The 26655-nt window shown below is 46.1% G+C and overlaps 1 protein-coding gene and 1 pseudogene across 4 annotated transcripts in view; both read left to right on the top strand.

The window, feature by feature from the left end:
• The window catches only part of MYL4 (myosin light chain 4), a 33406-nt gene extending 10704 nt beyond the window's left edge, over window positions 1-22702 (top strand). The window contains exons 1-8 of one of the 4 annotated variants that reach the window (XM_032265974.1): window positions 7610-7687; window positions 7985-8147; window positions 12397-12424; window positions 18812-18961; window positions 20690-20863; window positions 21413-21490; window positions 22041-22082; window positions 22534-22702. In XM_032265974.1, the coding sequence (XP_032121865.1) occupies window positions 8019-8147; window positions 12397-12424; window positions 18812-18961; window positions 20690-20863; window positions 21413-21490; window positions 22041-22069 (588 nt within the window). In that variant the 5' untranslated portion in view covers window positions 7610-7687; window positions 7985-8018 and the 3' untranslated portion in view covers window positions 22070-22082; window positions 22534-22702. Of the gene's footprint in view, window positions 1-7609; window positions 7752-7874; window positions 8148-12396; window positions 12425-18811; window positions 18962-20689; window positions 20864-21412; window positions 21491-22040; window positions 22083-22533 lie in introns of those variants that run through there. The other 3 variants (XM_032265973.1, XM_032265975.1, XM_032265972.1) reach the window with 3 other exon arrangements.
• LOC116541689 lies at window positions 19644-19765 on the top strand (annotated as a pseudogene).
• Window positions 22703-26655: the final 3953 nt, after the last annotated feature.

Raw genomic sequence — 26655 nt, 5'->3', positions numbered from 1 at the left:
AACCTCCGCCTCCTGGGTTCAGGCAATTCTCCTGCCTCAGCCTCCTGAGTAACTGGGACTACAGGCACGCGCCACCATGCCCAGCTAATTTTTTGTATTTTTAGTAGAGACGAGGTTTCACCGTGTTGACCAGGATGGTCTCGATCTCTTGACCTCGTGATCCACCCGCCTCGGCCTCCCAAAGTGCTGGGATTACAGGCGTGAGCCACCGCGCCCGGCCCCACATTCTTTTTTTGTACTTCAAAATCCAGTACTTTTATAGCATATCTCAATTTGGATGGTAAATTTTCATTAGAAATACTTAATCTGTATTTAGATTTCATAAAATGCACAGTTGAAAAAGTAGATTCATATACCTAAGTTGTTCCAAGCATACTTAAAAGTTTTCTAATAATTAAGTATCAAAAAAGTATTTTTCTTTAATTTACATGCAAACTGACAAAACTTCTTCATTTAGCCATATTAGTCATATTTATTTTAGCAGAATTGACTTGACTTTGAAGCAAAAACATATCAGTTTTGAAACTACATCTGTCCAGGTTAAGTAAATTCACTAACCCTTGTATCAATTCAGCATTATTAACTTGAAATTCAAAGAGATATTGTGTAAATTGAAAAAGCAACTCTAAATGTATAAATATTAACAAAAAGCAACACTAACTTTATTAATATAAACAAAGCATTCTTTAAACTTTTCTTGTTTTTGTAGCTAATTTACATAATACTATATTACAATTAGAATCTTCTGCATATTTATGTTGAAAGAATGTGTATTCATGTGTATTATAAAAGGTTTCAACTTTAGCATAAATTTTTTGTTTTTGCTGCAAAAGTATAGCATAAATTCTTGTACCTTTCTAGATAAGTCAGAGATGTTTTCTTTCCTGAAGCTTAAATTTATTTATTTATTTACTTGTAGACAAAGTCTCATTCAGTTGTCCAGGCTGGAGTGCAGTGGCACAATCTCAGCTTACTGCAGCTGCTGCCTCCCTAGTTCAAGCAATTCTCTTGCCTCAGCCTCCTGGGTATCTGGAATTATTGGTGTGTGCCACCACACCCAGCTAATTTTTGTATTTTTAGTAGAGAGAGAGTTTCACCATGTTAGTCAGGCTGGTCTTGAACTCCTGACCTCAAGTGATCTGCCTACCTCAGACTCCCAAAGTGCTGGGAATACCTAACTAAAACATTTCTACTTCTATCCTTCATATCTCTTTTTAAAAATTATCAATTAAATATAAACGTACTATCCTGCATATCCTCCAGTTTTTCTTTTATGTTTTCTATTTCTTTGCCTTCTTTTTTTCCTTCTGGGAGATACTCTCTCTTTTGTTTTTCAATTCCCTAATTTGTTTCCCAGCTGTATGTAGTCTACTGATTTTCAAATCTATTGTGTGCTCTATTTTGGTGACTAATTTTTTGTATCTGCTTGTTTTTTAAATTTTTAAAAAAATGTTTCATCTATTATACTTTTTATAGTTGATATTCTGTTTGTTCTTTACATTTTCTTGTCCTGGTGTCATATTAGTAATATTTTCCTTTATCTCTTTTAGTATGATTTTGGGGCTAATTTTAAAATCTTGGTCCATGTGTTGTCATATTCCCACTTAAGGGACACTGTGTAATTAAGTAAGTTGTATGCTTTTGAATTAGTTGTGCTACTCAGGTGCCTTGCTATTTTGTCCTTGGCCATGTAGGTTGTTCTGTCCAACAATACATACTAGTGCCATTGAGCTTAGAAGTTGAAGGTTGGGGGTGAATGAGCCCTAAAACTGAGAACCCCAGGCCCCCAAACTCTCAAGTCAGTCAGGCTCAGCCTCATAAAATAACTCTTCATGTCAGGGCTTCACCCTTTGCCCTCCAGCCAGGGAAAAGCGGCTTTAGGAGTACAGGTGTGAGCCACTATGCCTGGCTGAAACACTTCATAGATTGTAATTCACCTGCCCTGGAAATTTCGAGGTTTAACAGTTTTCTTTTTTTTCTTTCTTTTTTTTTTTTTTTCTTGGAGACGGAGTTTCGCTCTTGTTACCCAGGCTGGAGCGCAATGGCGCGATCTCGGCTCACCGCAACCTCCGCCTCCTGGGTTCAGGCAATTCTCCTGCCTCAGCCTCCTGAGTAGCTGGGACTACAGGCACGCGCCACCATGCCCAGCTAATTTTTTGTAGTTTTAATAGAGACGGGGTTTCACCATATTGACCAGGATGGTCTCGATCTCTTGACCTCGTGATCCACCCGCCTCGGCCTCCCAAAGTGCTGGGATTACAGGCTTGAGCCACCGCGCCCGGCCTTTAACAGTTTTCTAATAAGGGTTAAGGAGGGGAACATCTGTCTAGAGTTGGGTTGTCCCCTTAGCTATTTTTATCACAAGCACAGTGCATCTCCAGTGCTTTGCTGTTACTCTCACCAACACCTGGACCACAGTTTCAGTCATGGCAAGTGAGGGAGTAGCACTGTTTGTTATAAGACAGTGGTGGAAGAAAAGAAATCAGAACCCTGAGAGCTCCTTTTCTTTTTTTAATCATTCCACAGCTGTGCCTGGCCACTTCCTGCCCCTACTCAAAGCTACCCCTCTACCACATACACCAATTCAAAACAAGGCCCTCTCCTTGGGGTTTCTCGAGGGATTTCTTGGGGTTTCTTCATTTCTTGTATTTTCTCTTTGTAATTCTTCGGCAAGTGATCTTGGGATGGGGAGCCACAGTCATAGTAGTTCAATAAGGATCCAAGATTAAAGATCTTGAGTACTTGCTCTGTGCTAGACACTGTTCTACGTGTGCCACCTGTATTAACTCATTTAATCCTCACAACTACCTTGTGTAGTTATATTAACAGCCCTATTTTACGGAGGAGAAAACTGAGGCATAAAGAAGTTAAAAAATAGCCAGGTGTGAGGTGTGGTAGTGTGTACCTGTAGTCTCAGCTACTTGAGAGACTGAGGTGGGAGAATCACTTGAACCCGGGAAATGAAGGCTGCAATGAACTATGATTCACTGCCGTACTCCAGCCTGGGTGACAAAGTGAGACCCTGCCCCCCCACAAAAAAATGTTAACTAAGCCAGGATTCTACACCAGGCAGTCTGATTCATGAGTCAGCCTTAACCTCTGCCTTGCAGTAAAATCCAAATTATCCAGTACTCTCTATGGGGACAACTGACATAGTGTTGGCCAGGGCATTGCCCCATGATGTCCAGGCTTATGAGACATTGGTCAGAGGAGAGAGAAAGAGGGTGACAGGAACAAGGCATTAATAGCCAGGCTGGCTGTCAGTAGCATTTGATCCCAGGCAGGAGATTCTAATGGATCTCACTCTAAGCAGGACACAGACAGGCTCAGTGTGGTTAGAGATGAAGGGAGGAGGAGGAGGAGGAGGAGGAGGAGGAGGAGGAGGAGGAGGAGGAGGGAGTGTTTGCGAGCTCAGCCCACATGAGGGCTGATGTCAGTCCGCTTTTGTGCATTTGTGTCCAAATTTGACATCTGATGTAAACAGTTGGTGTTAAATTCCATCCTGTGTTTTTAATCCACTGAATTGAGAGTCCCTCATGAGAGCATTTGGGTGGACCTCAGCAGCTCTGGCTCAGGAACCACCAGATACTTCCCAGAGAAAGTTGTTCAGCTGCCAGTACCTCCTGCCACACTTGCCTCTTCACACTTCTACATCTCCTTTCCTTTGCTCAGATGGGCCAACACATATTGTAGGGCAAGCCCGTGTCATAAGACCTGTAAGGATACTTCCGATTGGTAAGATTTGAAGGTGAAAGTCACTGATCATGAAACAGAATGAAGACCATAAGAAGGTGGAAACTTGGACTCTAGTTACTGGGCTCTAATGAACCGTGGCGTCATGAATTTTAGTAAAAACAAGGCCAGGGGTTGATGTCTTGCTTCTTCATGCCTGACTCTTTCCCTGAAGCCACAGCTCTCCTCGAATTGTTTCTGTAGTGCCAGGCACTTTTTTCCGCTGGGGCTGCTGAAAACAAATCAGAAACTGATTGAGGAGCATCTCCTCCCCTGATGGGGCGCCTGTGGCCTAAGGTTTCAAGTGATTGGGTGCCTTCTCTGAGTGTTCTCCATCAGGCAGGCGACCTCGCCCTAGAGACGTGCCACATGCTTTCGGAGCCACAAATATTTCACACCATGAGCTACCAGCTGCTGCCCTTCCCCCCTCTTTCATTCCTTTCCACCTCTTCCTCATTCCTAATCCCACACCTTAAAATCCCTTTAGCCACTGTCACCTTACCTTGTTCCTTTCTCATGTGGACCTCTCTCTGGAAGTTCCAAATCTGGGAAGCCTTAATGCACCTCTAGCTTCAACCTGCTTGGCAAAGGAAAGTAAAATGAACATCTGTGAATGTTTCCTACATGGCAGAGGTTGTTTGCAGTGCTTTACGTTATTTCATACAAACCTCATGACAACTTGAAAAGGAAATGTTTACTCTCAGAGGTCCTGAGGCTACTCAGGTTTAGATTAGAAAGTGCCAAAACCAGGCTTCAGACCCATCCCTGTCTACCTCCAGAGTCCGCAGTCTTTGTATGATTTTGGATGTCTCCAGAGCCCCATTCAGCCTTCTCAGCTTTCTAACCTCATAGCTCTGTTCCCATGCAGAATTGATATTTCACTTCTTGGAGTTTAGAAAAGAAAGAGGGAGCAGGGAGGAAATAAAGGAAGAAAGGAAAAGAACAGCCTTCCAGCTTTTTTTTTTTTTTTTAGGAGAATACGTCTTTGTAGCATAACTACAACAATAACATAAATTGTTGTGTGTGCATGTGTGTTTTAACTGGAAGGGGGCATGTGTCATTCAGCGATTATTTAAAAAAATGTTAAGCCATGGAACCATTAGAAAATGATACCATGAAACACAATAAAGACCATAAGAAGGTGGAAGCTCAGACTCCGGTTACTGGGTGGCAGTGACTGAAGTGATGGTGGTGGAAGGAGCTCCAAGGCCTGGCCTTTGTATGTCCCGTGCAGCCAGAAGCATGTCAGTGGAGTCTCAGGATTCTGTTGAACATGGTGGGAAAGCGCCTGATTATTTTTCCTTTTAAAATAAGCCAGCTGAGGCCCAGAAAGGGGAAGTGGCTGGCAAAGTCAGGACTAGTGCCTGAGTCTCCCAGCTTCTATCCTGCAGCTTTTTACAGAAATCTCAGGTTGTATATTTTTGCACAAACTCTGCAGGATGCAGTCCAGGGAGAGATGCAGGTGGAGGCAGAGAGGGTAGAGGGCCAGGGCTTCCTCTTTTTCTCCTTCCTCATCACCAACAACCTAAACTCCCAATCCCCGTGGGGAATGAGGTAGGTCAGGGAGAGGACTGACAGGGATTACAGAAGAGTTCAAACGAGGTACAAGGGGTCAAGTTTGGTAGCTGACAAGGAAGAGAGGTGAGGCAGAAGATGAGGGGAGGTGGTGAGGTAAACAGAGCAAAGGAGCTGCCCTCCCAGCTCAGGACCACGGCTGAACTAGAGTCTGGGCCCTGGTCTTGTTCTAGTTCCCCTTGAGCAAGTCCTGGCCCTTTTTCCTGTCTGTTTCCTTTGAAGGCTTCTATGCCACCACTAGTGAGCGTGTACAGGCTGCAGGAGGAGCAGTGAAGAGCAGAGTGCTACAGAGAGCACTGCACCCCGGGAACCAGAATTAGCTGGCCCAGCTCTGCCTGTAAGTAGCTGAATGTCTTGAGACAACTTAAATGTTTCCCTGGACCTTAGCTTCCTTGCCTGTAAAACAGGTTGGGGCCAGATAACCTCTAAGGGTTCTTCTGGCTCTGAAAGCAATGATCTGGGGCATGGAGCCGGTGGTTAGAAAGTTGGGGAATGGGCAGGTGTGGGCTCCAGGGCACCTAGCATTGCAGGCTTGGCACCTAGCATTGCAGGCTTAGCAGCTAACAGCAACCAGGTGTTCTGTGGTCTAGCAATCTTACTTTATAGGTGAGGAGACTGGCCCTAGAAAGGCAAAGTGATTTTTTTGCTTCTCTCAGTTTTATTCCCCTTTTTCCTCTGAACTGTAGAGTCTAAAGATTCAGCACGTAGCAGTTTTGTGTAGTGGATACATACACTTTTTTGTTGTTAGTTTTCTGAATATTTTATTGACTTTCAAAGTTTTTTTTACATAAACAGTAAATGCTCGTTATAAAAATTTCCATTAATACAGGAAGTGAAAAAGTAAAAAACTGCAAAGTGCTGTTATCCTCCCACCCTTACCCGCTAGGTCCCCAGAGGTGTCTCTGTAAACAGTTCAGTGTGTATCCATCTTGACCTTTCCAACGAATGCACAAACTTGTATGCCCTTCCCCCACAACTGGATTATCATATACATTATTCAAGCATAAGCTTTGGAATCAGATATATCTAGAGTCTAATCCCAGCTCATAGCTAATTATTTGCATGACCTTGGCTAAAGTTATTCAACCAGTTTTAGTTTCAATCTCCCCAAGTATAAAATGAAAATAATAAGTATCCACCTGGCCTGAAGTGGCAGTTTGCACCTGTAATCCCAGCACTTTGGAAGGCTGAGGCTGGTGGATCGCTTGAGCTCGGAAGTTCAAGACCAACCTGGGCAATTTAGCAATACCTCATCTCTGCTAAAAACAAAGCAAAAAGCCCTCAAAATTAGCCGGGTGTGGTGGTGCCCACCTGTAGTCCCAGCTACTCGGAAGGCTGAGGTGGGAGAATTGCTTGAGCCAGGAAAGGCGAGGCTGCAGTGAGCTGTGATTGCACCACTGCACTCTCACCTGGGCAACAGAGTGAGACCTTGTCTCTGTTAAAACAAGCAAACAGGGCCGGGCATGGTGGCTTACGTCGGTAATCCCAGCACTTTGGGAGGCTGAGGCGGGCGGATCATGAGGTCAAGAGATTGAGACCAGCCTAGTCAACATGGTGAAGTTACAAAAGTTAGCTGGGCATGGTGACATGTGCCTGTAGTCCCAGCTATTCAGGAGGCTGAGGCAGGAGAATTGCTTGAACCCAGGAAGTGGAGGTTGCGGTGAGCCGAGATTGCACCATTGCACTCCAGTCTGGGAACAAGAGCGAAACTCCGTCTAAAACAACAACAACAACAACAAGCAAACAAAATAGTATCTACCTTATAGGATCGTGGTAAAGATTTAATGAGATTTTATATGAGTAGCACTTAACAGTTCCTGGTACTGGTAGTAGTAAGCACTACACACAGACATACCCCCCCACACACACCGGCACACACAGGGCACAGAATGAGTTAGACGTGGAGTGAAAACTAAACCCCTAGTTTTCTGACCCTCAGTCTCCTCGACTTTCTACCACACCTCTCTGCTTCTCTCCTAAGTGCCTAGGCATGGGTTAAAGGCTCACTACTTGTTGAATGAATGATTGAGATGGTGGGGGTGGGGTAGATCTAGGGATCTGAGGTCTGTGGAGTTTCTGGGATGCCTGCTCTGGAAAATGGAGGCTTTCTCCCTGTGAGTTGTGGGGTGTGGGGCAGTGTGGGCTGGCTGGACCAGCTGTTGCTTCAGAGCTCCATGCCTGGAGAGTTGGGCCTCTGGGCAGATCTGAGGGCCCAGAGTGGCTCTCAGCTTAAAGGATCTTGGCTTAGAAGGAATGCAAAGTGGGCTGCCTCTGCTCAGGAGGGGCTAAAAAAAGCCTCACCCTCCCCTGGGCTTTGTGTGAGGGTTATCAACTGCTCAAGTCAGCTCATCTCTCCGGCTGCTCTGGCATATTTGAGAAGGTCTGTTTTCCTGGTCCTTCTGGGTTTCCACCAATTGGCAGGAAGGGATCAGCCTGTTCTAGAGGTGAAGAGAGAGGTGTGGGGTGAAGGGGAGGGGGCTGGTGGCCCCAAACCTGGTGACAATACGCAGTTGTCAGCTGTACCCTGCTGGCATTTCTTCCTTTTATAGTCAGCAGCAGTTGCTCTTGCTCTCACCCAGCCCCTCTGTGGGGGCTCCTGCCCAGGATAAAAGGGAAGGGAGGCGGCCCAGGCTCCTATCTCATCTCACAGATGCCACGTCTCTTGGTTTCTTCTCAGATCACTCCTCTGACAAGGATCCCAACAAGACAACATGGCTCCCAAGAAGCCTGAGCCTAAGAAGGAGGCCGCCAAGCCAGCTCCAGCTCCAGCCCCTGTGCTAGCCCCTGCCCCAGCTCCTGAGCCTCCAAAGGAACCTGCTTTTGACCCCAAGAGTGTAAAGGTAAGTGAGGATCAGGCATTGGGATGGATGTGGGATGACATACAGAGTCCTTTTGCTCTGGAGCTTAGAGATCTACTTCATGTGGGATGAGGAATAGGGCGTCCATGCCGCAGACGACAGTCCCATGGGGCAGTGGAGAGGGTGTTGGGGCTGAGGAGGGGGATATTGGGCCATAAACCTTTTCCGTCAAGAATGAGGTGCTGCTCTGAGGGAGACCTGTTCTGCTACCCTAGATTTGTGCAGCTAAGCTGGGAATGGTTGGGAGGGGAGGGAGGTACAACCAACCACCCTTCCACCCTCTTTTAAGGCATTGTGAGGACCACCATAGCAACATAGAAGAGACTAGCTAGCCTTTTCCTAGGAGGTAGTGGGATGTCTTTATAGAGAACAGACACATCATGGCAGCTGCCAGTGTAGCTTGGAATAAGTGAGATAAACAGTCAGGGAACGCCCTGCCTGTGCATAGAGGACAAACACTCTTATGGCAGGTGAGGGCAGGGTGGAAAGGAGATTGTGGTTAAGGTAAGAGGAGCCTGGATTCCTTTCTTTCTCTTTCCTTACCCAGATGGGTCTCCTTCTCTTTCCTTAGCCTGGGTTCTTATCTGTAGCATACACAGGACTGGCCCACCCCAGGCTGAGACCCTCTCTCCAGTCATGTCAGGAAATTGGGCCTGGTTCCTCTGCTCCACCCTGCTCTCCTCACACAAAACATTCCTCTCTCTGGAGCTGGTGTGGGCGCTGCCTGCTGACTCAGTCATTTTAGACCTCCCACCTCTCTGGCCCAGCTGCTAAAGGAATGGAACTGGGGGGAGAGGGGTGGGCTGAAGAGGGAGGGGCCAGAGACCTCTGGAGAGGAGCAGTTTTAAGCCTTGGCACCAGAATGGGAGAGGCCAAGTGGCTACTGGTATGAAGAGCTATTAATAACAGGTTGCAAGTGCTGAGCCCCCAGGGATCTCAGCCTTAGGATAGGGCTGGGGGTGGCGAGGGATCAGGTCAAAATAAGAGCACAGGACCAGGTTCTGTGACAAGCAGGCAGGGAAACCAAACCCAGAGCTCTAATCCTATGACCTCTCTGCCCTCTGAGGATTCCTCCTGTACCCCAAACCGGGGATACCCTACAATTATTATGCCAAAGACCCAGTCCGCTTAAGGGGCAGGAGTTAGGTGGAAATGCTTGGCCAAGAGATGGAAGCAATTGCTCCATTTCTGAGCTTGGTTATGGCTCATTCTGGGGAAACTGAGACTGCTGGTTGACCCTGAAAGCACCTGCCGGTTTTCTAGGTCATACATCATCTCCCTCTAGAAGCTGAGCCTGGCAGGAAAAGCTGACTATTTCCCCCTTCAGGATTCCTCCTCACCTTGATTTCTGATTTGTTCTGATAAAGCACTGTGCCTTTGGGTGGGTTGCCAGGCCTGGTCTCTGGTGTCTGGGCAATAGTTGCCTAGTGGAATTAGACTGGTGTCCTTCCTTGGCCTGTTACTTCTTTCATTCAGTCTCTTCTCCCAACTTTTTGCCTGTGACAAGTTGCACCCCTGGTTGCAATCCCCTTTTCCATGTCTGTGTCTTCATGGGGTCTGTTGTGGGGTGCTGAAGTTGCTTTGAAGCAGGAAAAAAAAGATATCTTTTATGAGAGCCATTTTCCCTATTATTGTGTTATACTTACCCAGTTCCTTTGATTAGAAGGTTCTTTGCTCCAAGATAGAGCAGAAGGCAGGTGAGGTGACTCATGCCTATTGGAGGCCGAGGTGGGAGGGTTATTTCAGGCTAGGCATTTGAGTCCAACCTGGGCAACATGGCAAGACCCTTGTCTCTACAAATAAATAAATAAATTATTAAAAAGATTCCAAGATAGAAGAGAAGCAAACTTAAGCCCAATGTGTATAGTTATGACCATCTATTGAGATTTTATGTTTTTACATTAGTTGCTCTTACATGTTTATTCCTGGTACTTAAAGCATTGCAAAGTAAAGCAGATGGTTCCTTTTCCTCAGAGAGTAAGTGCGGAGCATCCTTCACTCCATCTAGGGGGTTCCTTTCACTTTCTGACCACCCCCCACTTTTGGCAAAGTCTATTCCTGGCCACAGCTAGTTTTCTTTCCAACCCAGTTAACTCCCACTGCCCCAACCCATCCCCAGCTCATGGCTGCCACCTCTGGGTCCTCATGAATGGAGATTGGTTCTCGGAGATGAGGGGACAGGATGGGTGCAGCACAAGCAGCGGCAGAATTAGGAGTAGGAATGACGGCACTTGAAGAAGAGGCTCCAGGATTGGTTACCACCACCACCAGTGGAGAGGGAATAGGATGGGATGGGGTGGAGTAGGGTGCATAAGGACCACAAGTTAACATACAGAATCTTAAAATGACTTGGGCCTGGTGTGGTGGCTCACACCTTTAATCCCAGCCCTTTGGGAGGCCGAAGCAGGTGGATCACCTAAGGTCAGGAGTTTGAGACCAGCCTGGTCAACTCAGTGAAACCCCATCTCTACTAAAAATACAAAAATTAGCAGGGTGTGATGGTGGATACCTGTAATCCCAGCTACTGAGGCAGGAGAATCGCTTGAACCCGGGAGGCAGAGGTCACAGTGAGCCAAGATCATGCCATTGCACTCCAGCCTGGGTGACAAGGGTGAAACTCCATCTCAAGAAAAAAATAAAATGATGACTCTTGCTTGGGCATTGTCATTCACTCTCCTCGTCTGAACTCAGCATTGAATTATTATGCATTATGAGGGGGAGATTGAAAATGTATCACTTCATTCAACAAATATTTTTGAGTGCCTACTATGTGCTGAGCATTTCAGTGAACAAGAACAAGAATCCTCGCCTGAGTGAATGGTGGTTTCAAGGAGACAGAGTGCATATAAAGGCATGACTGCAAACAACTGAGAAGCGTAGAGGGCCCATGCCAATTATTCTTGCTGTCCCAGAGTGCCTAAGAGTGTGTCAGAAGACAAAAGTGCAACACATTTGGTTTAAGGATCCTGACTGGCTTTTATGTTTGAGTCCAGAATCTGGCAACAATGAGCCGGGCAGAGGAGGTGATATTATAGACAAAGAAGAGCTGAGGAAAGCAGAGACTAAGAGCAAAATACAAATTGGTCATTGCAAAATTATTTTCCTTGTAAAGGTTAAAGCGGATGGCGCTTTCTTATCACGCCGGCCAAAACTGTCCTGTCTGGGGATTTGGCTATTATCTCTCATTTTCCTGATTTTTTGGAAAATCAGATGAACAACTTAGTTTCGGTTTGGTGACCTGGAACTTCAGCACGAGTGAATCTGTTTTGGTTTGGTCTGTTGGGCCTAGTGTAGGAGCTCAGTACAAACCAATGGCCTCTTATAAATTGTACTTAACGAGGGACATGTGCTGAAGTAGGGATTGGAGTGAGTTGGTGTATGGGGAGCCTTCATTGAAGGGAGTGGATTTAAATCAGAATCAAATAGAAACAGGAGTCAGAGGATGGGAGTGGTGTCCCCAAAGGGGGCAGAAGTACAGCATGTCAGAGGACTATGGACTAGGAAGAGATTGAAGGGGCAACAGTGAGGGCAGTTTGTGGGTGGCTAGGATGAAGAATTTACCTTTGCCCCAAAGGCATTGCAGTAGGGACTCAGTGTAGGTTCTAGAATTATCCAGGGAATTTCTTCTTCCCTTTCCCTCTTACCTGGAGTCATCGCTTAACAAGTGGTTTTGAGAGAGCTTTAGAGTCTCCATTACAGTTGTCCCTCAGTATCTGTAGGGGATTGGTTCCAGGACCCCCACAGATACCGAAATCTGAGGATGCTCAAGTATCCTAGATAAAGTTTGCATATTTGCATATATAATCTACGCACAGTCTCCTGTATACTTTAAATCATCTCTAGGTTACTTATAATATTTAGTACAATGTAAATGTTATGTGATAGTTCTTATGTTATGTATTTTTTTGTATTATATTTTATTGTGTGGTTATTTATTGTTTTCTGAGTATTATCAATCCACGGTTGGTTGAACCTGGGGATGCAGAACCCGTGGATACAGAGGGCTGATTGTATTTCATAACCTGTCAGCTGTGGCTCATTCATCAAGAGACTGGTGTTTTACCCTTAGTACCAATTCAGCAGGCCACTGATAAGTGGGAAAGGAGAACTGTCCCAGTGGCCTGCTGGAGGTGGCCAGATGGTAAAGCCACTTCTGCTTCTGTGTCCCTTTGGGAGCCTTTACGATTGCTTTTAGCAATCTCAGCCCTCACTCCTATTTCCCTCCCTACAGATAGACTTCACTGCTGACCAGATTGAAGGTGAGTATGGACAACCCCACCTCGCCGTCTTTATTGCACTCTCCTGGAGGAGGAAGAAGAGGAGGAGGAGGAGGAGGAGTTGTTCTCGTGGTAATAGTAGTCACTGTCATCATCATCATCATAGCAAACCTACATTGAGGATCTACTGTGTGTTAGGCACAGTCCTAAGAACTTTCTGTGGATCAACTCCTTTACTTCTCATAACAACACCATGAGGTAGCAATTGTTACCTCCTCCATTTTACAAGTGATAAAACTGAGACACAGAGCGATGGGGTGACTTGTCCAGTCTCACATGGCAGTTAGCAGTAGAACTAGGATTCAAACTCAGGCGATCTGATTCCAGATCTGTGTTCTCTTTTTTTTGGACCTGTGTTCTCAACTACTCTGCCAGACTGCTTGGAGCATAATAGATGCTCAACAAAAGTGAGTGCCTTTTTTTCTCCACCCCAGAGATCTAAGGTATTTGGAAGCCTCATTTCTGTTCCCATTATTGGAAAGCCCTCCTTAGTTGACCAGCTTCCCCTTCTCCCATGATGAAGTCTGCCAAGATGCTAACCCACTAATGGTGGCAAGGCCAACGAAATGTTTTATCCTGTGATGCTACGTGTCCCCAGCCAAGCAGGACTCACGGTCATTGCAGTATCCCTCTGTTTCCCCCACCAAATGCCTCCAGGGTATAAAATTATAGGCATTAGAAGGGACCCTGAAAAATCACCTAATTCAAACCCCTCATTTGAAGCACATACTCTCTTTTAAAAATTAAATGAATTCTTACACATGATAAAAAAAAAAAAGCAAAAAAGCATGCACATACTACTTAAAAATAAATAATAAAAAATAAAAGTCCTTTTTTTATGCTGATTCCTCTCCCAAAGACGACTGTGAACAGGTGTTCATGTATCCTTTCAGATATATATATATATATATATATATATATATATATATATAAAATGATACACAAGTTTATGTGTATGTATGATGAATATATAAAGTTTATACAAATCAAGTCATGTGAAACACACCATCCACCTTTTATTAAACATATACTTGGATTTAATAATACATATGATTCAGTAATATACATTATTTGGATATCTTTTCACAATTAACACAAACAGTTCTACTTTATTCTTTTAAACAACTATATAGACTCTCACACATAGATTTACCCATTTAATTTAATCAGAACTATATTGATAGACTTTCAGATAGTTTCCAGTTGAAGAGTATCAGCTTGCTTTCCCCAGGTGATCTTCCTAGCAGTGGGTTAAAGGATGGTGCATTTTAAATTATAATGGTTATTGCCAGGTTGCCCTCTAAAAAAGTGACACCAGTTTAACCACAAATACAACATGAGAGCTGGCACATGCATTTTGAAAGTAGTGAATTGAACCTGACTCTGTTTCAATAATACTCAGTGGATACTCACTTGCAATCAGTAGTTTCAGGGATGCTGTGAAATTCTTAAAATCAATTTTAATGCGTTTTAGTTAAATACATACTTATGTGGATATAAAAACACAGTGACACTAGTGAGGACTTGAAAATCAACTGATGGTTTAAAATTTTTATTTCTCAAATGGCCAGCTGGAACAGATGGTTGTCTCTTTTCTCCTAAAGATTTTCAGGGCCGATAGGGAGGGGATAACTCATTCTGATCTTTTATCCCTCCAACCTTGAAGACATTTTTCCTACTGTTGAATCAGAATCGTTTTTCCTTCAATTTTACCCCAGCGATCTTTTCATTTGTTTTTTTGGTGAAGCTGATAATGATTTTCTCATGTTATGGTGGAAAGAACATAATTTAGAATTAGGAGACTTTCGTATTAGCCCTAATTCTGCCACTATTGGCCATGAGACTTTGGACAAATCACTTCGTTTTTTTTTTTTTTTTTTTTTTTTGAGACGGAGTTTCACTCTTGTTACCCAGGCTGGAGTGCAATGGTGCGATCTTGGCTCACCGCAACCTCCGCCTCCTGGGCTCAGGCAATTCTCCTGCCTCAACCTCCTGAGTAGCTGGGATTACAGGCACGCACCACCATGCCCAGCTAATGTTTTGTATTTTTAGTAGAGACGGGGTTTCACCATGTTGACCAGGATGGTCTCGATCTCTTGACCTCGTGATCCACCCGCCTCGGCCTCCCAAAGTGCTGGGATTACAGGCGTGAGCCACCGAGCCCGGCCAAATCACTTCTTTAAATCTTAATTTTCTTATCTACAAAGTGAAGGTATTTGGTTTCCAATTCAGAAATTCTGGTCCATTCAGCATCCTCTAGATATCCTCCATCTATTTGGAGATAGTTTTCAAATCCCTCCTAAGATTTATATTTTCTAGGTGATATGCCCCCAATTTATTTAATTATATTATTTTGTTTTGAGACAAAGTCTCACTCTGTCACCTAGGCTGGAGTGCAATGGTGCCATCATAGCCCACTGTAACCTTGAATTCCTAGTTTTAAGCCGTCCGTTCACCTCAGTCTCCTGAGTAGCTAGTATTATAGGTACGTACAATTGTTTTTATGTTTTGTAGAGATGGGAGTCTTGTTATATTGCCCAGACTGGCCTCCAACTCCTGGCCTCAAGCAATCCTCCCCAGTTGGCCTCCCAAAGTGCTGGGATTATAGGCATTAAGTCACTGTACCTGGCCTCCCAATTTCTTTTGTGCTTTTTTTTTTTTTAAATCTCATAGGAATTACCTTCTAACCCTTGACTTCCTTCTCATCTCTCTCCAGATTTCTGTATTCTTTTAGAGAGGGGTTACTACCACTGGACTCATTGCTCTAGTAAGCAGCTGACTACACTACTGCAGAGTATTGAGGAAAGGTCTCTTCTGGACCCTTGAACATCACCTCTAATACCTGAAGATCACACTGGCTTTTTTTTTTTTTTTCCCCTAGTTGTAGTCCTAAACGTCAGAGTTTGTATTTTTATTTTTATTTTTGTGCATACCCGGCTTCCCAGCAGGCCAGGTGATCGGTTGGAGCATTAGCAGTTATGAGAAGCAGATCTCCTCTCCTTCTCTTGCTCCTTCTTCCCCATCATTTCCTTGGTTTCCTTAGTGGCTGATCATAAGTCACATCTACATTGGCCTTTAAATGAGGATAATAATACCTGTAGCATAAGTTTTTTCATGAAGATTAATGAAGTGTTCTATGCAAAATTATTTGCTCAGAGCCTGGTTCATGGTAAGTGCTCAAATCATAGGTCATTGTTCTTATTGCCTTCCTCTTCAGGTTTCACCCCCTCTTTTTATTTTTTTTTTATTTTTTTTTTGAGTTGGAGGCTTGCTTTGTCACCCAGGCTGGAGTGCAGTGGCAAGATCTCGGCTCACCAAAACCTCTGCCTCCCGGATTCAAGCAATTTTCTGCCTCAGCCTCCCAAGTAGCTGGGACTGCAGGCACACGCCATCATGCCTGGCTAATTTTTTGTATTTTAGTAGAGATGGGGTTTCATCGTGTTGCGCAGGCTGGTCATGAACTCCTGAGCTCAAGCTATCCACCCATCTCGACCTCCCAAAGCACTGGGATTATAGGTGTGAGCCACTGCACCCAGCCTCACCCTCTTATTAAGCATCATTACATCTTTTTCTTTCTTTTTTTTTTTTTTGAGACAGAGTTTCAGCCTTGTTGCTTAGGCTGGTGTGTAATGGCCTGATCTCGGCTCACCGCAACCTCTACCTCCTGGGTTCAAGTGATTCTCCTGCCTCAGCCTCCTGAGTAGCTGGGATTATAGGCATGGACCACCATGCCCAGCTAATTTTGTATTTTTAGTAGAGACGGGGTTTCTCCACATTGGTCAGGGTGGTCTCAAACTCCCGACTTCAGGTGATCCACCCACCTCAGCCTCCCAAAGTGCTGGGATTACAGCCGTGAGCCACTGCACGCAGCGCAGCATTACATCTTCTTTTGAGGAGACTTTCTCTTTTGTTAAACCTGACCTCACTCTCCTGAATGAGCTAGGAGATCAAAAAGTCTGACTTCAGATTTAACTAACTAATATACATTTATTGAGTACTGAATTTGTGTCAGACACCACGCTAATTGTTTTAAAAATTGAAAAAGATTAAATCCTGGCCAGGTGCAGTGGCTTATACCTTTAATCCCAGCACTTTGGGAGGCTGAGGCAGGTGGATCACTTGAGGTCATTAGTTCTAGACCGGCCAACATGGTGAAACCCTGTCTCTACCAAGAATATAAAATATTAGCTGGGTGTAGTGGTGTGCACCTGTAATCCCACTACTCAGGAGGCTAAGGCAGGAGATTGCTTGAACCTGGGAGGCAGAGGTTACAATGAGCCCAGATTGTGCCACTGCCCTCCAGCCTGGGGCGACACAGCAACACTCTGTCTCAAAAAAAAGAAAAAAACAAAAAGTAACTCCTCATAGGAAACCAAGGTTCAGCAAGGTTAAATGATTTGGCCAAGATCACACGTTTAAGTGATCCAAACTAGGATTAAACTCAATAAGATAATACCAGCAGAATTGTTTATGCATTTACTATGTGCTAGACATTGTGTTAAAAATTTTTACATACATTATTGTATTTATATACATAGTATATTTACATACATTATTATATTAATTTGAATGTAATTTAAGAAACCTATGATGTAGGTACCATTTATAGAAGAGGTTTTTAGAGGTTAAATATTTATTTGTCCAAGGTCAAGTAAGCAAGGGGAATGAAATTTGAACTCAATTATTCAGTAATGTGAAAGAAACGTGGTTTTGTAACTTTTAAATTCATATAAGGCCTAATAAAGAGTTGAAAGTAAAGGTCTGGGGAATCTCCTGTGATATGTGGAATGATTTGTAAATAATCCATATGTAGCCGCTAAGGAGAGAAGTACTTGGAAAAGATTAAAACCAGCTTTTTTTCCTAAGTAGTTCATTAATTCTCTTTTTTTTGGCTTATACTGTTAATCTGCTTAATAAACCACTTCTTTGTGGATAGCATAAGGTAACTTCAATGCCCCTCCCAGGCCAGATTACCTCCAGTAATGAACTGGTTGAATCCCATTCAATGAAGAATTGGGCCTGGGTATGGTGGCTCAGGCCTGTAATCCCAGCACTTTGGGAGGTCGAGGAGGACAGATCACTTGAGGCCAGGAATTTGAGACCTGCCTGGCCAAAGTGGTGAAACCCCGTCTCTACTAAAATACAAAAATTAGCCAGGTATGGTGGTACACGCCTGTAGTCCCAGCTACTTGGGAGGCTGAGGCACAGGAACTGCTTAAATCCGGGAGGCAGAGGTTGCAGTGAACGAAGACTGCACCACTGCACTGCAGCCTCGGTGACAGAGCGAGACTCTATCGCAAACAAAAACAAACGCAAATCAGTGAAGAATTAATGTTCTTTGGAAAAGGGACCAGGATTGCCTTCCTTTGGTCTTGGTCCAGTGATACTTGCCCTGCTGCCTTCAAGGAGTCCAGTCCCTGTGGTTCTGAGCTGGAAAGTAGGAAACAGAACTAGGAAACATTTGTAACCACCACCCGTCGATTCCCTTACCATATGCTGGACATTGCTTGGCGTGCTTTGTGATCCTACCTGCAGCCTCCTCAAGTGATCATTGTATCTCCAGTTAGAGCTAAGAAAACAAGGGCCCACAGATGACAGTAGTTTGCCCAAGCCTGTATGTGGGTCGATGGCAGAGCTGGGGTGGTCAGACCATGCCTCATCTGGCCTGGGAGCTGCCTTTCAGCCTGGAACAGGCAGTACTGATAATAGCTAACTTTCCAGCAGGTCTTATCACATTGTAAAGTGCTTTCACACAATGCCACCTCCCTTTGCTCTCACGGTGACAGGGCCAGGGAGTAGGATGTAGTTGTCACTCCCTTTGTGTGCATAGGAAGTTGAGACCCAGCCTAGCTTATCCTGTGCTCTGAGGACGAGCCAAGACAAGAATTTAGGAATCCTCAGTTCCGGGCCAGTGCTATTTTCACTCTTCTGTCATTTCAGCAATTAGGAACCTTACCTACACCAGAGCAGGATGTGTGGGTGGGAGGGGTTGAGGCCAGGGAGACATTTGAATTTGTTTTGTTTTGTTTTGTGAGATGGAGTCCGGCTTACTGCAACCTCTGCCTCCTGGGGTCAAGAGATTCTTGTGCCCCAGCCTCCCAACATTCAAATTTTGTAACAACCAAGCAATAGCAGAGATTCCAGACCCAGCCCCGGAATGGGTCGTGGAGGCACCAGGCCGCCTCTTGGGTTGGCAGAAGATGGGATTGGGACAGGTTTGAGGGAGGGCCTGGGATGATGGACAAAGAGAAATACTGGAATATTTTAACAACCACACTCACCTGCTATTCAGCTTGGGTGGAGGCTGATTGGCCACCAGCACCACTTTCACTGGGAATCAAGGGGTACAGCCAGGTCTTCTCTCCACAGAGTTCAAAGAGGCCTTTTCACTGTTTGACCGGACCCCGACTGGAGAGATGAAGATCACCTACGGGCAGTGTGGGGACGTGCTGCGGGCCCTGGGCCAGAACCCCACCAACGCCGAGGTGCTGCGCGTGCTGGGCAAGCCCAAGGCTGAAGGTCAGTGCAGCCGCATGGCAGACTTCTCCCAGGTCAGCCTTGCAGTCTCTGGCTCCCTGCTCGTCCAGATTTGTCTCTGCCATCTGCGCTCTCTCTTCTTCCCCGTTAGCCCCCCAGGATCAGCCTTCCCTCCCCAGGTTACCCTAACCCCATTTTGAGAATTTATCTAGAAGTCCCCATACTTAAGTGACCCTTGAGGAACGTAACCTGGGCTTGTTTTCCTCTCGAGATTGGGAGCTCCTGGAGGGCAGGAGCCACATTCTGTTGCCTCAGTGTCTGACTCCCCCACCAGGGTTTCAGAGACACAGCCATGGGCAGGAAGGCTGGGTGGGAATCTGGAATAACTGATGGTTCCCACTCCCCAACCCAGGAGCTCTCAGGAGAGGCATCTGTCACAGCACTGAGATATCCTGAGCTGTATTACATATAATTTGTTTCTAGTAATGGTTAGAGTACTGATGTTTGCAAATTACAGCAACTATCATGAGCTGTATTACAAATAATTTGTTTCTGATAATGGTTAGAGCACTGACATTTGCAAATTATTTGTTTGATGTAAATTAGAGGAGCTTCAAGATTCTTAGCTCTACAGGCTTCCTCTTTCATTCATTTGCATTTCAATGGGTTTTGGTGAGTGAGTGTTTAGAATGGTGAGTGAATGTTTAGAAAGTGGTGCAAACCGATTCTTTTGTAGCTCCTAAGTGTGATCACTGAGTCTTCATACTCATTTGTGAGCTGTGCCTCTGTCAATCCTTGTTACGACAGATGAAAAGAGGTGCGAGGGAGTGCGTCCCATTTGTGAATGTCATCTGTTATGTGTGCCAGTGAGGTTAACAGCTGCTGTAAAACACACACACACACGCACACACACATGCTTCTCCTCAGTGGTGTTGGCAAGGGGCGTGGGGTGGGGTGAGCCTCTCAGCAAGGGTGGACTTCCTGGGGCCCACATTGGTTCTCTCCCCGTTCCTTGGTTCTGACCCCTTCCCCTTTTCCTCTGGCTGAAGATAACCTCGGGGGTGAAGAATGAGGCTAGGAAAGGATCAGAGGGTGAGGAGCTTGCTTCTCAGAAGTCAGAAGGAAGTCCTGGGTGCTTATAAAAGAAAGAAATGCTCACATTTGTGGTAGTTAAAAATAGTTTACCTCTATTAAAGTAAAGCTTTTTAACATACTACCATGTGGGAGAAGTGTGCTATTCACAAGAGAACTGCAATTTTATAAACTTATTGAATCAGAGTAGCTTCACACAGTGTGGTCTAGTGATGGGACCCCACGCAGAGTGATGAAAACATTTCTTTTTCAATCCTGTTCATTTGCCCCTGTGACTATAGGTCTGTCACACGTCAAGAGTGTAAACTGAGTATGAGGCCCCGGGCTGCGTGGCACCTCAGGCCCCTCACATCCTGCTGCTGCCACCCTCGGTTGCTCTGCCTGGCTGGCCACCTCGTGCACAGAGGTCTGGATGGAGGGTTTCTTTTTCCTTCCACCCTACTTCTTTCACTGAGAAGAGAGGGCCCTGAGACGGTCTTCCCAGCCCCCAGTCCCCTGCCTTGCTTGGATGGGCAGCTCTGTTTCTTCCAGGAGCACTAATGGGTGCCCCACCTGGAAGTGGCTGCAGCCCAAGCCCTGGGTGCTGCCAGACGTGCGGTGAGGCCCCCTCCTGACCCTCTGCTCCCATGAACATCTGCTCACGTTTCTTTCTCTTTCTTTACCCATGCCTACCTGAAGAGATGAATGTCAAGATGCTGGACTTTGAGACGTTCTTGCCCATCCTGCAGCACATCTCCCGCAACAAGGAGCAGGGCACCTATGAGGACTTCGTGGAGGGCCTGCGTGTCTTTGACAAGGAGAGCAATGGCACGGTCATGGGCGCTGAGCTTCGGCATGTCCTTGCCACCCTGGGTATGGCAGCTAGGCAGAGATGAAGACCTAGTGGGAGGAATGTAGGGGTGGGAGGTGCCAAGGTGACATATGCTGGTGGGGGGTGTTATACAAGGGTCTCTGCATCCTGAGGATAATGACCTGATCCAGGCCCTGCCTCCCTGGGCTCTGCCTCCCTGAGCTCCCTGGGCTCTCCCTGGCCCAGCAAAACCATCCCTAGCTGGGTTTGCTCAGCAAGAACCAGGGTTTGGGAGAGGAGGAGAAAGGAGGTTGGCAGAGCAGGGGTTACTGCTGGGGCCTGAGTGGTGGGACTCCGGGCTTCTGTCCTTGTCTTTGCCTGAAATACTGAGGCCCTGGCAGCTGTAAGGCAGAGGAGGAGGCTTTGGAGACTAGGCAAGACCTTAAGACCCTGGCCCCACCCTTCAAAGCCTTTAGGAGAGGCTTGGTTTCAACTGCCTCCCAGATCCAGGTAGTCTTGGACCTTCAGACTTAAGGGGGGTACTTGGGTATTGCCAATTCCTCCTTTGCCATCTGTAATTAAGAGCCCACCACCTCCCAAACCCACTGCAGGAGAGAAGATGACTGAGGCTGAAGTGGAGCAGCTGTTAGCTGGGCAAGAGGATGCCAATGGCTGTATCAATTACGAAGGTATTAAGCTGTGCCTTGCTTCCCAGGACAGCCAGGGATGATAGGATGGGAACAGCTTGTGTGGGTGGGCCGGAGAACTAGAGGGTGTGTGTCTCAGGCGGGCTTTGGTAGACCCCTCATTGGATGTTGTTCTTTTTCATCTTGTGAGTGAACCTCCTAGTGTCATGGCAGGAGCATGGATTTTGGAGATAGCTCTGTGATATATTAGCTGGTGGCCTTAAGTCACTTATTTTCTCTAAGCCTCAGTCTTCTCGTCTGAGGGATGGGGTGATGCTGGTGCCTTTCTCAAGGTTGTAGGGATTCACAGAGATAATGTAGCTCTTTCCATTTGTGTTGAGAATCAGCACAGAGAGTGGTCCCAGAGCAGAGTTTAGGTATCTGCCCTTCCTCCACCTTCTCCCCACCAACCCCCAAATAAGAGCAGGAACTACACAGTCTGGAGAAAGGGGAGCAGGAGGGTTGGAAGTCAGGCAGTGTAGAGAAGGGACAAGTGGTTTATGGGCCTAGAGGTGCTGAGCCACACGGCGGCTGATTCTCACTTCTTTCCTAGCCTTTGTCAAGCACATCATGTCAGGATGAGGCAGTCTTCCAGGTGAGTGCAGCCTCTCCCTCTTTGTCCCTTCTGGGGTTACACAAGGGCTTAAGAATAACACCACATGCCCTAGAGGGCATCTGCCCAGTCCTGACCCCTTAAGAGGAAACCACTTGGGAGCAGGATGTGAGGACAGTCCCGCTCACTCACCATCTCCTGTCTCCTGCCCTCCCTTGCCTGATCACCCTGTCTTGACCCTATCCATCACATTCTCTTGCCTCTCCCACGACTTCTCAAGGCAATGCCCTTCCTTCAGGCCTGGGGCCTCCTGTACAGGCTCCTGGGGATGAGAAAGCCAGATCCCACGTGGAAGAGAGGGTCCCCGGCCTGTGCTCTTGACTCTGTTCTTCCTCACTTCTTTCCCTAGGTTTCCCCTGTAATCCCCCTGGGGGTGGTAAGGGCCTGGGTATAGGAGGGGAAAATGCCCTTTCCACCTAGCACTTTCTTTCAGGTGCCTGGCCCTTGGCCTTAGCCATACCAGGGTGAGTTAGAGAGAGGTCCCGGATGTGAGCTGAGACAGAGTCCTGGACTTATCACCACGCCATTGCCCCAAGGACCTCACAGCCCCTCCCTGTTAATAAACAGCTCCAAAATGGCCAGGCTGGGCCCTGGGATTCTGACCAGTCTCTGCTTTGTTCGTTTTGTAAAACTAATCAACAAATTGAGTTGGTTTGTGGTGTGTGTGTGTGTGTGTGTGTGTGTGTGTGTGTGTGTGATAATGTCTCCTGAGGGCTTGTGTGTGCTCAGAGAAATGAGTAGTATCTGGGAGCTAGGGGACAAGGACAAAGGCCTGTGGATCTAGAGATACTGGGGTCAGACCCAGGAGAGCAAGCTCTGGGAGGCCAGCAGCTTGAGGGCTTGTCACCTGTAGGAGTTTCCTTCCCTTCGCTGCTCACCCTCTGCCTTATCACACCTCCAGGTGGCAGCAGGAGGGGCCGGGCTGAGGCAGGGACTCCTCCTATGGTCCTTGCTGTTGCTGCTTTAAAAAAAAAAAAGTTGTAAAATACACATAAAATTGACCATCTCAACCATTTTTCTTTTTGAGATGGAGTCTCGCTCTGTCGCCCAGGCTGGAGTGCAGTGGCACAATCTCAGCTGGCTGCAACCTCCACCTCCTGAGTTCAAGCGATTCTTCTGCCTCAGCCTACTGAGTAGCTGGGACTAGAGGTGAGCGCCACCACGCCCGGCTAAGTTTTGTATTTTTAGTAGAGACAGGGTTTTACCATATTGGCCAGGCTGGCCTTGAACTCCTGACCTCGTGATCCACCTGCCTTGGCCTCCCAAAGTGCTGGGATTATAGGCATGAGTCACTGCGCCCAGCCCCCATCTTAACCATTTTTAAACATACAGTTCAGTAGAGTGAGGTATATTTGCATTGTTGTGTAACTGTATTAGTCTCTTTTCACACTGCTGATATAAAGACATACCTGAAACTGGGAAGAAAAAGAGGTTTAATGAACTTACAGTTCCACATGGCTGGGGAGGCCTCACAATCATGGCAAAAGACAAGGAGGAGCAAGTCACATCTTACATGGATGGTGGCAGGCAAAGAGAGCTTGTGCAGGGAAATTCCCCTTTTAAAAACCATCAGATCTTGTGAGAGTTATTCACTATCATAAGAACAGCATGGGAAATACTTGCCTCCATGATTCAGTTACCTCCTGCCGGGGCCCTCTCACAACACGTGGGAATTCAAGATGAGATTTGAGTGGGGACACAGCCAAACCATATCAGTAACCAATCTCCAGAACTTTTTCATTTCCACCAGCAGAAACTCTGTACTCCTTAAACAACTCCCCATTCCTTCCTTCCTGCAGCCCCTGGCAGTCACCATTCTACTTTCCATTTCTATGAATTTGACCACTCTAGATAAGTGAAATCAGACAGCATGTGTCTTTTGTAGCTGGCTTATTTTATTTAGCACAATGTCCTCATGTTCCTTTTTTAAGGCTGGAACATATCCCATTGTATGGATGGACTGCAGTTTGGTTTAGTTCTTGCTTTTTTAGATGCCTCTTCCGATGAATGCAAAGCTCCAAGTACCTGAGTTAGTCCTGCATGTTCTGGAAATCTCATTGACTCCAGACCCAGGATTCCAGCTCAGTGCCCTGGAAAGAGTCAAGGTCAGAGGTCATGAACCTTAGGCTGAGAGGGAAGGGGAGTGGGGAGAGGCACGTGCAAAAAGGAGAGACACCAGAAAACCAGCAATTGGGAAGAAGGAGCAAGATGATGTGATGAAGTTAAAGACACATGTATATGAGTAGAAATATTTACATGGGAGCTCAGGCTCCAGTCATCTGAGAAAGGGAGTCCCTACATCCCTGAGAACCCCCCAAGGTGAAGTACATACTTCCCATGGCCTTTCTGTTGCCTAAAACTGTCAAGCATACAGCTACAGAACTCTGGAACAACTATGAGTCCAGCCAAGGGTGCCTGCCTGTCATGGGAAGCTGAGAACCATGAGCCCAAGTTTGCCCTTCTTAGAATGTACATTTCTGGCTGGGGAGATAAGGCCAAAGTCTATGTATATGTCCTTTGTTTCCCAGATTTTCTTTGAGGAAGGGTTTCAGCTTTGGTAGTGACTGATTGAATCTCAAAACCAGAGATCTTTATACAGTTGAGGAGGGGTTCATTGAATCCAGTGGTTCTCAAAATTTGGTTTAGCCCCATAGCCTTTTGTTCAAACTAAATTTTATGGGGAAGTCAATGTGTATAGCCGAAGAGAACAGAGCTTCTCTGGCTGAGGACAGGGGCTGGGTTCAGGCTTCTTGGAGCCTCTAACTGGGCTCCTTGGAGCGGAGCTAGTCAGACTTTCTAACTGTCAAAATCAGGAAACCAGATCCTTAGAGCTGAAGTGACTTAATCAAAGTCACAGCTAGTGTTGACAAGGTCCCCTGAATTCTACATTTTTTCCATTTTTGACGTACCATTTTCAACCTGCCTTCGAAATGTTTTCCAAGCTTGGCTCTTAGGACTCTTTTCCTTGCCCCCTGCCTCTTGGACTGCTCTATTTGGCCTGACTTTCTGCTCCTTTTCTTGAAATAACACCCCCAACTTGAAATGCCAACATTTCTCCTTAGCACTGGGGCCTCGTCAGGCTTCCCCCTTTGCCTTCCTTTTTTCTTTTTTAACATTTAGTTTAGGTTCAGGCGTACATGTGCAGGTTTGTTACATAGGTAAATTGCATGTCTTTGGGGTTTGATGTACGGATTATTTCCCCATCCAGGTAATATGCATAGTACCTGACAGGGAGTTTTTTGGTCCTCATCCTCCTCCCTCTCTTCTTTCTTTCTTCAGCAAGTATTTATTGCCCACTCTATTCAACTGTGAGGAAGTGGAGTTAAGGTTCCCAGTGATTAGAAAACTGAAAGTGTTTTCCTTGCCCAAAGTAGCTTACTGTTCACTTGAGCAAGCACATAAATATCCAGGGATAAATTGAGAACGATCCCCAAATAGCACAGGGATAACTCCATCTATGTAACATACAGCGTAAGTTTTAAGAAACCAATCAGAGGAGGAACCAGAAGGAAGTGAGGTATTAGAAGTATTTTATCTGGGAGAAGAGCTTTCAGTGAGGCCTGAAAGGAAAAGTTGCCTCAAGGTTGGTGCTTAGGTCAGGGAGAAGAAGAGCATGAACAAAGGTCCTGATTCACTAATTCAACAGATGCTCATTGGGTACCTGCTGTGCACATGGTACTGGCATGAGCCTTGAGGATATACTGAACCACACAGACATGGCCCCTGTCCTCATAGAGCTTTTATTCTAGTGGGAAGACCGACATTGTTTATGATGTAACAATATCAGCCAACATTTATTGAACACAGTATTAATTAAGATTACATTTGACTGTGAGTTATGAAGACCAAGACACAGTGACTTCAGAGAAATGGAAGTGCGTTTCTTCCTCCCATTGCAATCTAGACATTGGCAGTCCATGGCTGGCACAGCCATCATGCTCCACAGTCCTCAGGGTCCCAAGTGCTTTTATTGTATGGCGTCTCAGTGTGTGACCTCTACACATGGTCTAAGGTGCTGCTCTGGCTCAGCTGTCACTTCCACTGAGGGGTAGTTCAGGAAGCATTTTCTTTTCTTTCTTTTTTTTTTTTTCTTGAGATGGAGTTTCACTGTTACCAGGCTGGAGTGCAGTGGCGTGATCTCGGCTTACTGTAACCTCTGAATCCCTGGTTCAAGTGATTCTCCTGCTTTAGCCTCCTGAGTAGCTGGGATTACAGGCATGGGCCACCATGCCCAGCTAATTTTTGTAATTTTAGTAGAGACGGGGTTTCGCCATGTTGGCCAGGATGGTCTCAACCCCCTGACCTTGTGATCCACCCGCCTCAGCCTCCCAAAGTGCTGGGATTACAGACGTGAGCCACTGTGCCCGGCCCAGGAAGCATTTTCTACTTGGCAAACTTCCTTGGGAACCAGCACAACTTATCTGCCTCTTCTGTGGTGTTGGGCTTATTCATCTGAAGACAGAAGAGACTCCTGTCCTCCTAGCCATCCCTTCCCCAACCCCCTACTTTGCCCGGCCCATAGCTAAGGATTTGCCCCACCTGGGAAGGGGTATGC

This window comes from Sapajus apella, unplaced genomic scaffold, assembly GCF_009761245.1.
Source record: "Sapajus apella isolate SASKATOON/1434 unplaced genomic scaffold, GSC_monkey_1.0 scaffold153, whole genome shotgun sequence".
In the NCBI taxonomy this organism is placed as follows: domain Eukaryota; kingdom Metazoa; phylum Chordata; class Mammalia; order Primates; family Cebidae; genus Sapajus; species Sapajus apella.
The sequence above is the reverse complement of the archived record's forward strand: the minus strand, read 5'-3'. Positions and strand labels throughout refer to the sequence as shown.